This window comes from Gavialis gangeticus, unplaced genomic scaffold (genome assembly GCF_001723915.1).
Source record: "Gavialis gangeticus isolate Ggan-Ray unplaced genomic scaffold, GavGan_comp1, whole genome shotgun sequence".
Classification (NCBI taxonomy): Eukaryota; Metazoa; Chordata; order Crocodylia; family Gavialidae; genus Gavialis; species Gavialis gangeticus.
Window position 1 is genome coordinate 18924069 of NW_017729016.1, and position 11609 is coordinate 18935677.

General features: G+C 45.7%; 1 protein-coding gene across 1 annotated transcript in view; it reads left to right on the forward strand.

Annotated features, from left to right (window-relative positions):
• The window catches only part of SDK1 (sidekick cell adhesion molecule 1), a 551260-nt gene that overhangs the window by 374745 nt on the left and 164906 nt on the right, over positions 1–11609 (forward strand). The window contains exons 21-22 of the mRNA XM_019512615.1: positions 3311–3502; positions 8072–8193. Of these exons, the coding sequence (XP_019368160.1) occupies positions 3311–3502; positions 8072–8193 (314 nt within the window). The remainder of the gene's footprint in view (positions 1–3310; positions 3503–8071; positions 8194–11609) is intronic.

The window sequence follows — 11609 nt, forward strand, 5'->3', positions numbered from 1 at the left end:
TCTCCGAATGGCCCCAGGCTTTATACAATGCTGCTTGGAGATGTAAGAGTGCTTAGGAAGGCACTACTCCATCGCTTCTGCTCATTGGTATCATTTACTGTGAGTTTTTCTTAATTCTGGCTCACGGAAGGAGAGCGAACCGGGGAGGGGGTTGCAAGGCAGGCAGCCTGCTCTGGTAAATTGCCCGTTGCTCTCATTGTAAATTTCAGTATCTTCCTCTCTCTCGGTAAACTCTGATTTATGAGGGCCTGGATGTAGACGGACAGTTTGTGATTGGATGTACTGCTCTCATGTAGGGAATTTACTCCAGATCAACAGAAAATTATTTCTGAAACTCCTCCGGTCATTAGTTTCAGTTAGACGACATTTTATGGAGAAGGTGTAATGCCAAAGCATAAGGGAAGATTCTATGGCACTTTTCCTCCCCTGGCTTTTACTCAGGCCAGCTGAAACATGCTCTGCCCAGGCGGGTTGGAGTACACGGCGCACATCCCTGGCACAGCCTCTGCCTGTAAAACAGAGCATTTTTACTCGCCACATGTCCCCAAGTGCTGTCCATCTGTCGGTCATCACGGCTGAAGTGCTACTTGGGCTCTTCCACTGGACTTCCTTTCCTTTCAGCATTGTTTTTGTTTTATTTTGTCTTTGCTGATTTCATTACACTTTATGACCGTGCATTTTGTGCATATGTAGGGGTTGTTGTTTTTTTTGGTTTTCATCTTCAAAAGGATACATTTAAATTGTTTTATTATTGGAATGGAACTATCTGCAGTAAACACTTCATCTCTGTTCCTGCTCCAGATTGGCACTGTAGACAATAAATCTTGATGTACTTTCCCTAGCAAATGTTTTTTTTTTCCCCCAATAAATAAAAGCATCTACAGTATGTGCCGAACATGCAACAAACTGGGTCTCTCTCCACGTGGAAAGTAGATTATGGAGCAAAGTATGAAATGTTATGAGGTGAATCACCATGTTTCGGTGACAAACCAATGGTTTTCAAATCGGGAATGAAAATTTCAGATTTCAGGACACCTGGAGGTGTGGTTGTTACTTCTGAAAGCAAAAGTGCATTGGGAGAGCATTGCAAATCCCTTATTCATCTTTTATCTTTAAAAAAAAAAAAAAAGCTTGGTGTCTTTTAGCTTGCTTTGTGTATTTTGGGGAAAAAAAAAATCCTCCCTTACCGCACACAACCTGAATAAGGGTATGGACAGCTGTTTCTTTGTAGAGCTGCAAAGCCTCTCGCCACGTAGGGCTACAAAACCAAGAAGGTTCTCTTTGAAAGGGGTGCTATTTTGTGATGCTTTCATCATCTTCGTAGTGCTACACACAGCCAGAATGATTGTCCGCTTACTTCTGGTAGAGCTGCAGGAGCATCTTTAATGCTACAAATATAACACCTGTCTGTGGCCAAAGAAGGGAAAGGAATTCAACCTGTCCCACAACTCATGAGCAGCTTCTTTCCGGCTCCCATCCCAGCTGTGAATAAACCTTTGGCAGGCTCTAGGCTGGAAATATGGCCAGTGTTTTATGCCCTTGCTTCAGTGTTTTTCAGTCAGAGGATCCTGCCCGGTTGCTGTGCGATTGACTCTGCCCCACCAGTCCATGCATCTTTGCTGGGACCCAACAGGGTGAAGAGCCTTGATGCAGTCTTGTTCCTTTGGCCCTTCACCCTTTGTCAATTTGGCAACAGATGCCTTGGGACTGAATCCAAAATCTGCCTTAATTTTCTTTTTAGTGCTCACCTGTGCTATAGAGACCTGTCAAGGAATAACAATTAACTCTTCACAAACATTATTGAACCCCCTCCACAACCCTTCAGAGTTGTAGGGAAATGAGGGATTTAATTGAATTAATTCCTATTTTCCAGATGGTGAATCTCAGGCACTTAAGTGACCTGGGATAAGCCATTTAGGAATTCCTGGTTTCTGCTGCAGAGCTCGGTGCCTGAAGTCACGCTTCCTCATTGAAGGAAACATTTCTCATTAAAATCACAGGACATTTTACCTTTTAAATTTGGATCTATAAAATCACCTTGTTGTTTTGGAAAAAAGTGGTAGTTGTCTGAGTTCATCATTGGGAGGTTATGCTGAAGCGTGTGCCATTGTGGATGGCTTTCCTCTACCAGATTGATTTGTGCACAGTACAGTCAGTGGGGTCTCATTCATGTACTTGGTTTGAAATCGCATCCATTTCGTTTGACTGCAGAAGCTCCACGTACTTTCTTGCCCTGCTCCAAATCACAGGGGAAGCAGCAACCAAGCAGACTTTTCTGACAGCGTGTCTGGAGCCTGACACAGTGAGGTTCAAATGGGCTGTAGGGAAAATCAGGTAACTGTTAGGAGTCATAGACATCATAGAAAATTAAGGTTGGACAGGGTCTCAGGAGGTCATCCAGTCCAACCCCCTGTGCAGAGTGTTCAGACAGGAACAAGCAAATTCAGAGGCAGAAGCAAGCCAAGAGCCATTGGAAAGTTTGTGGAAGGGAAATGGCTATAATAAAAGAGGTAAGAAAGGAAGGATTTAACAGGTTGGTTACAACAGAAGAATGTGATGGAGGCTCTCAGGACTCGTACAGATTAGGACAGTAGATTGGCTACACCAGGCTGTAGGAGAGAGGATAATGGTTCATTAAGAAGAAGAGATGTATTTGAGGTGGGGGGAGCAGAGAGCGAGGGACAGCAGAGACCTTTTAGGTCCTGTGAGATTTCTTGTGTTCCTGCCAGGTCACTATTATCTGATTTGCAAGTATTCCTCGATTCTTGGCAATGAAAGGGGCCTCAGCCTTGAAAGGAAGTAGCTCAGCCAGGCGTAGAGATTTTTCACTCCTTGCTGGTGAGATCATTTTGTGCTCAAAGAATGGTTTCCAGTGTTTCCTCTGATTTATTTTATAGCATTCATAAATTGACATCCTACCCTTCAGAGAGAGAGAGATTATTCCCAAGGTTCCCAAACCTTTTCATAGTGTGCACTATATACTGATAGAAAAGCTCTTCCCTGGACACCACTTTCCCTCCCTCTTTCAATTTTATGGTCATGTGATGTCTTAGTAGCATCTACAGGAACTGCTCAGAGGGTAAAATAGTATTAGAGAGGTTCTTAGGTATTTTTAAATGACCTTATATCAATATGTGGCTTTTTTCCCTTCTCTAAAAAGTTACCCACACTCGGGTTGAGGCAGTAATATGTGACAAGCCAAGCCAGCTCTCTAGTGAACCTCTGAATTATTGAATAATGGTAAAATAGGGAGGAAAAACAGGCAACCCTATTGTTACAGCTCCCTGACTTGTGTGTAATTGTTTTCTAGGCTACCAGGTCTCCTGGGAGGTGTACGGCAGGAATGAATCTCGTCTTGCTCGCACACTGGTCAACACAACCCTCGAGTACAAAATTACTGGTCTGTCATCTCTAACCACCTACACGATTGAGGTGGCAGCTATGACAGGCAAAGGGACTGGTCTGGTCACCTCCTCTACCATCTCCTCTGGAGTGCCCCCAGGTTGGTAAACCTCCGGTGAAAAAGCAAAATATGTCAACTTGTCTCCTGCTGTCATTTCAAAAAAGACTGATCTCGGGTACACTAACAACAGGGCTTTTATTTTTTAAGCACTGAGGTTCTATACAACGTATTGTTATTCTAACATTAGCACAACAGATACTCGTTGAAATGAATCATTCCTGCAAATATGAGGCTGCTTGAAACGCACAAAAAAGGCAATGATGGTAGAGATGGAGGAATGAGAGGAAAAGGTAATGAAATACTTTAGAGTACTGATTGAGTTGGAGGGTGGCAGTGCTCATTATTAAAATACTTTTTGGGGAAAAAATGGGTTGAGGTGCCCTTTAAAATGAGGATTTTCCATCTCTAAGTATTATAACTTACTTGCACTGTAAGGTATTTGGAAAATGCAGATAAAAGCATGTTTTTTCAGAAGGAAAAAAGTGGGAAGTGTTGGTTTGAGAGAGATCTTACGGTAAATCCGTATCCCAGAGATAGCTAGAAAGGGAAGGGGGGGTAGATGACAGGTTTCAGTGAAATACAGAAAGCCATCAAGAAGACAGGTGGTCTGAAATGCAGCCGTTCTGATTGATTTTATATTGCCTTAGAGGTGCTTAGAAAATATGGCCCTGGGAGCCATAAAACTACTGAAGCTTCCACCTGAACAGAGAAATGGAAAGAAATCTGGGGCAAAAGAAACAAGCAGAATTGTAAAACAATCGATTAATATATTGACTTCTTGCCTCAGATAGTTGCTATTTTTCTGTTTAAACAATTGTCCTTTTAATTGTTTTAGTTAGTGTTTTTATTCTCATTGAAAACGTTTTCAAATCGCCCTTGTCCCGCTTACACATGGAAGAGGGCAGCTGTAATACGTAACAATAAGTGCATTCAAACCAGTCCAAACAAAGCTGCTCGAAAGAGACAGTTCCCTACAACAGAGCAGGTACCGGTATGTTCCTGATGAAGAGTACTCCAGACTTCTTCAGGGATGTCAGGTCCCTGTGCTCTTGGGTACATAGGATCATAGGGCTGGAAGGGACCTCACGAGGCGTAGTCCAGCCCCTTGTTCAAGGCAGGTTCATCCCTGACTAATCCATCCCAGCCAAGTGCCTGTCTCACCTGCTTTTGAAAGCTGCCAAGCATGGCGAATCCACAACTTCTCGAAGTAGCCTTACTCCTTTGCCTGTTCTAGGGTAAACTGGACAGCAGATTAGACAACATCACTGTCTTGCACCATCTTGCCACTCCTGAACGTAGCCGGATAAGGATTACATCCCATTTTGGCAAGCTTATTGAGCAAGCTTCCTGTGAGCAGGGCTGTCCTCCGGGTACAGCGAATTGGGGCAACTGTCCCAGGCCCCACGCTTTGGGGGGTCCCATGGAGCCGGGCAGAGCAGCTGCAGCCCCTTCCGTGGGACCCACCTGGTGCTGGTGGCTCCTTCCCATGCCATGGAAGGAGCATGGAGACCCCCCCCCCCCGCTGGGCACGGGGGAGACCGCAGCCCATGCCCTGCCTTTGCGGGAGTCCCACAGGCCCCATGTGGTGTTAAAGGGGCCCCGCACCTCCCTAGGGTCGCCCCTGCCTGCGAGCATCATGTGGGAATGAAGGAACAGATTTTCTTGCATCCTAAGCATGTAGATTAGAGAAGGCTCCTTTTTAATTCTTCATGCTCACGTGGGGCTGCATTACATGAGTGCTGATTACAATACAGGCACTTTGCGCTTGCTAGCTGCGGGTGGGGTGGGGTTTCTCTGCTGCTCAAAATTCAGTCTGTATCCATTTAGCTTCCTCCCTGGAATGTGGTTTTTGATAATCCAGATAGCAAAACATTACAAAACTCAGCCTAAGCTTTCTCCTTAGTCTAAACTTTCCCTGCAATCCTGTGTCTCAGACCTCTTTCTCCTGTCTAAAACACCCCTCCCCATGTCCCAATATGTATTTAGGACATCTCATTGCTATGCGGAATCAGCAGAAATTGCTGAGAATTTTCCTTAGAGTCACCAACATTTGCTAATGGGTTTGGTGCTGCCATCGTATCACAAGAACCTCCCTCCCAGCATCTGTCTTTTCCTTTCATTAATGTATTCAATCTCCGTACACTGTAGGTAGGTAAATATTGTCCCCTCTTCACAAATAAGCTAACAGATGCGCAGATAGACCTTGCTTAAAGTAACATAGTAAGTCAGTAGCATGGGGGTGTCAGTCATCCAGGCTCCAGTGCTGGCCCCACGTGGGGCTAATCTGAGACATGTTGCCCCTCCCCACCCAGCCATGTGCCAGACCCAGTGCCTGCAGTACCCACTCTGGCCAGTCCAGGACTGTGCACATGTGGTGCCCACTCTGCTTGGTCTGGGATAAAAGTTGCACATAGCACTCCCTTCAGTCAGTCCAGGTGGACATCATATGCAGCATAGGGCCTGGACTGAGCATTGGATGCAGTGCAGTCCTGGACCAGCCAGAGCAAGCGCTGGATCTGGCATGTGGGGGAGCAGGCTTTGTGGGTTCCCCACATGCCAGATCCAGCACCCGCTCTAGCCAGCTCGTGACTGCACTGCATGTGGCACTCAGTCCAGCCAGTCTGGAACCCACACTGCATGTTGTGTCCACCCTGCATTGGCTGGAGCAAGTGCTGCACGTGGCTCAAGTCCTGATCCAGCCAGAGCAGGTACGCAGGGCTGGATCCAGAACTTGGCGGGGAAGGGGGCCCAGAGGCCCAGTGTGGCCCATGAACTGACTTCATGCCATTTTTCCAACCCATGGATCAGTCCTGGGCCACTCACCAGGGCCAAATGAGTTTGACAGCCCTGCACTAACTGGAAAGGGCAACCTGGTTTCCTGACTGTAAGCATCAAGCTGCGCCTCTTGATCATATGTGAACTGCTTGTTGTGATTCTAAATGAGATGCTCGAAGCAGGGACCCATCTTTTCTATCTCTTCTGCAGACAATACTGTGCATGTATATATTGCAGAATAAATAAAAGCCCCATATTTAACTGTGTTTGTCTATGGGGAAAAGGATACTGGGCATGCCTACAGATGCATTTAAGCATGCCTAAATTCAATGCGCATTAGCGTAATGCTAAGTAAGTGGGTTTAGGCAGGCTTCTGTCTACACATGAAGGTGTTAAAGTGCATTAATGCTGTGTATGGACTGACTTGGGACTAAAGTTAGTCCCAAGTCAGTTGACACACACAGCACTAATGTGCTTTAGCACATCTACATGTTCATTAATACACTTTAGCACTGAAATTTGATACCTGCATTTGCAAGTGTCAAATTTAGATGAGAATAGTAGGCCTGTGCAAAGCAACTAGTGTTCACTTTGGATTCGGATTTGGCCGATTCAAGGGACAGTGATTCGATTCGGTGATTCAAATCACTGCCCCAAATCGATCCAGCCGAATTTGATTTGGAAATTCAGCTCCTGCCAAATCTCCTAATTGCCCAGGCCAGGCCCACCCCCACCACTCTCCCAGCCCAGTGATGGCTGCCCCACCCACCCCAGCTCCTGGCACTTTGGAAGAGAAAAGGCCCAACTCAGCAGGTGCTGCCAGGTAGGGGGCAGTCCCTGCTGCCCCACTCTGCACGAGCCCTCCAACACCCACCCCTGCTCCATCAGCCCCACTCATGGCTGCCCTGCCCACCGAGATTCTGGCCCTTTAAGGAAAAAAACCCCTGAGAAAAAACCCTGGACTCACCGTTCCTGCTGGTGGGGGGCCATCCCCACTGCCCCACCCCATAGGGGGGCTCTGCATGAGCCCCCCAAAGCACTGAGGCCACAGCAGGAGCAGTAAGTCCCAGGGCTTTTCCTGTTTTGTTTTTTTTCTTAAAGGGCCAGAGCTGGGGCGGGTGGGGCAGCCATGGGAGGCTGGGACAGTTGGGGGGACGTGGTGGGGGGCTCACGCAGAGCCCCCCACATGGTGGGGGGGCAGTGGGGGTCCTCCCCCGCACCTGGCAGCACCCGGTGAGTTGGGGCTTTTTTTTTAAAGCACCGGGAGCTGGGGCAGGTGGGGCAGCCATAGGCAGGGGTTGGGGCAGCAAGCAGGGCATGGGGGCTGGCAGGGGATGAGGGCTGGCAGGGGTTCCCCTATGGTCCCCTCCCCCAGCCCCACCTCTCCCGCCCCCTGCTTACCAGGTCGGAGTCAGCTGCAGCTCCCTGCTGCAGCCACCGGGGACTGCCCGAATCACCGAAGCTCCCTGAATCTTTTCTGAAGATTCAAAGAGCTTTGAATTGATTCGGACCTTTTAATTGATCCCCCAGTTTGATGCAGATTCAGAGATTCAGTCACTGAATGGGGCCGAATCTCCTCCAAATTGAATCACCTTCCGAAGCTTCACACAGCCCTAGCAAATAACCTAAATTTGCCGTCTTTAATGCACGTTAAGGGCGCGCACGTGTAGATGTTAATTTAGGCTAATGCACATTAAAGCATCACATGTGAACACACCCACTGACTCAATTTGAGGTGACCCAATACCAACTGCCGAGATACTGCCATGTAGATTTGTGCTCCAAGCCCAAAGTATTTCTACGCTTCCTTAATGTACATTTCAATTTCTCTAGAACTTCCTGGAGCCCCATCCAATCTAGTGATTTCCAACATCAGTCCTCGTTCGGCCACACTCCAGTTCCGGCCTGGCTACGACGGCAAAACCTCTACCTCTAAATGGATAGTGGAAGGGCAGGTATGTACCCGACAAAAATCTGTTGATGAGCTTCCACCTCAGTGATCGACCACTCAGGATTTGCACTGTTATGTGGACTGAATTTTTGATCAACTACTGATCATGGGCAAATGACCTGTGGACTAATTACTCTACTTGGGACAGAAAGCAGAGGCCGGAACACAAGAGCCTGTTAAGAGAAGTGAACAAATCACGCTGCTGAGACAGAGGAAGAGAGGGATCTGTGTATATTAACTTCTGTTCACAAGGCAAAAGAGAAAAATAATAAAGGGACCTAGGGAGCAAACTGAAGGTTTTATTATGTGGTTCCAAAGATATGTACTGTACATAACATATAAACAGAGGTTCCATCCTTTCAATAATTCACACAGGTTTTTGGAAGGGGCTTTTGCGTGTGCAGGAGAATGTAAAAGATAACATAAACTAAACAAAATCACCTTACTTGAAGTCCAGATTTTTCAAAACATTTTTGTTAGGGCAGCCTTATTTCAGTTTCCAAATCGGGTGCAACACCTGTGGTTATTAGCTTATCAGTCACAACAGAAAAGTCCAGGCTGAATTGCCTTCTACAGTATACTCCCCATTGTTCGTGAGATTGAGTATACTTCCGTTATCTCGTAATGAAGTATACCAAGGTTCCCCATCCAGGTCTTTAGATATGAATAGGATGAATTCTCCTCTTCAGTTAGTCTTAAACAGTATCCCTCTTTGTTTCTGTCATTATGCCTAGGAGGAAATATACATTTCTCATTTGTTCTCCTGACGGATGAGTTGTGCGTCTTCCTTTCCACCCACGGATCTTTATAAATAATATAATCTGTTTCAAAGACCAAATGCTGGACTTTTTAAATCAGAATCACTGCTGTAGATATGTTGATACAGTTGCTTCACTTGGTAAAGATACTGTCAAGAACAAGTTGGTACACTCTGTACCATTTACATGGACGTGATTGCATACGACAGAAGTGAAATCCTGGAAGGCAGTGGTTTGGCACCTCCTGAACAGCATCTTTTTTCCCCCCTAAGAGTGTCATATTGATACTGATGGGAGCTTGTTAATCCTGGAACTGCAGGGAATACATGATATCACCAAACTATACCTGCTATAAATACAGACCTGAATGACTTAAACTAGAGGAGGTGCTGGAGCTGGATGAAACATAAGGACTAGTGGATCCACTAAAATACAGATCAAACAACTGTTGTCCCCCATGGAAGAGGAGCATAGCAAGAGTAACCTCATGCTGCTGTGCAGTTGGGGAAGATTTCCTTCTCCTGTGCTCAGAATCCCTCCTCTTGCACCACATTCAACCACTTGCTTTGAGCATTGGAGGTGGGGGTGGGGTTCCCCTTAAAGACTTGAAAACTCTAGGCTCAAACAGTTAGCCTAAATTCAGTCCCCTAAGGGTCATTCAGGTTAGATGCAGAAACAATGCTCAAGAAGGTGCCTTTGAGGAAACCCTGTTTATTTAAGACTATACAAAGAAATAATGGCCATAAGCTAGCAGATTTAGACTGGACATTAGGAGGAACTTCTTCACAGTTAGAGTGGCCAAGGTCTGGAATGGGCTCCCAAGGGAGGTGGTGCTCTCCCCTACCCAGGGGGTCTTCAAGAGGAGTTTGGGTGGGCATCTGGCTGGGGTCATCTGAACCCAGCACTCTTTCCCGTCTATGCAGGGGGTCGGACTCGGTGATCTGTTGAGGTCCCTTCCGACCCTAGCATCTATGAATCTATGAAAGTCCTGTGTCCCAGATCACAGCTGAAGAGTTTCTTCACTCACAGCATCAAGCCCCTTTCAACCAACACTCAGCCCTAAAGTGCCATCTGTGTTTTATCCGTGTGCCACCCACAGCGTTTCTGGGCCTGGGTCCAGTACTTCCTTGCTGCTTTCTTTCTCTGCTTCTGTGGTCCTCCTGGCTCTTTCACAGATACACAAGTTTTCACAAGCTGATAGCCAACAAAACACCTCCACAAAGATGTGCTTTTCGTGTCCTGGGCAGAGACACGTGCCGCTTTTGGGATGAAGGCCACTATTGTGTCAACCATCTGGTTGCCTTAAGGCACTTAACTATTTCTTACAACTATATTGAAGGAAGAATAGTGATTAAACCCAACCTGTAATGCCGTGGTACTATCAAAAAGCCAACCTGGAAATTATTTTTCATATTTTTCATCCCATCACCTTTAGTTTTTGATAGCGCTGTATTTATGGACCCGGGCATTTTTAATTCCAGCATTCTTTTAAAAAAATCCATCACAGCAAGGGTTGTTTTCTGTCTGAGATTTATCATTCAATATTTACCAAAGGAACAGTTTCAGTCACTGGCACATCTACTGAAAGCCCAGGCTACACTAGTGCCGTGACATGGAAACAATTGCTGCTTTAAAAATAGAAATCACTGGTCCGAGCAAGACTTTTTCTTTATTAGCTGCCTCTGGCTCTGTATGAGCTGAACACGGCTCCTCCTTGCTTCCCATGTTGTGGTGTTTGACTTTTCAGGGGCTCACATTTCAGGCAATGTTTTTCCTCCATCCTCTCTTTGTGAATGCGTATAGACACTGCCAATGGTTTGCAGGTCTGAAGTTTGTCCTATGTTTTACCAGCTCTAGTCAAACTTGGGCATCTGATTTTTGAGAAAGCAAAAGGTGCTTTGAAGTGTCATTGTTTTAACATCTTGAGGACAGTAATATCTGTTGTACCAGAATCGTTGAGTTGCATTCCTCAGAATAAAATTAAAAACCACTTGATATTTGTTAATGCATCGTAGCAATATAGTAGCTGCAAAGGTATTTACAGTATTGTAAAGCCCCATTGCAAAGGGAGGTGATGTGAAGAAGGTTGAAGAAAACATGCTGTATTTTATAAAGACATAGTATAGCTTGCTTTCTCCCTGGAAAAGCAGGGGAACTAAGTCATAATCACCACATGTGGCAACACCAAATGCACTGTCCCTTCTTGCAGACTTATGGCAAAGCATGCTTAGGACCTTCCTGCAGCAGAAATGGGTTTTTTTATTTTTTCCTATATTGAGGAAATATATTGGTTGAGTCTTACCAGTTCTAGGATGCGTTCAACTCACTGTTGGATGAGTGACATTTTTAATGTCTGAAAGCTCATGAATTTTTGAGATTCATGAGGAGCTACTCCTAATTTCCCCCAGTGAATGAGAGAGCAGAATCTGTTCCTTTAATTCTCCTTTCAGCAGGTACTTAGATATTGCACCATAAAACCTTTTTGCATTGTTTTGATCATAAAGATGCCTTATAGACTTCTGAAGAGGTATAGTAAAAGATATTTAATACTATTTTTTCTCCATTCTATACAGGTAGGCCCATAGTACTAAAACAAACTGAATTTCCAAATTTTGGAGTACCCCCCCCCCCCAAAAAAAAAAAAAAACCAGTAGGGCTCTTA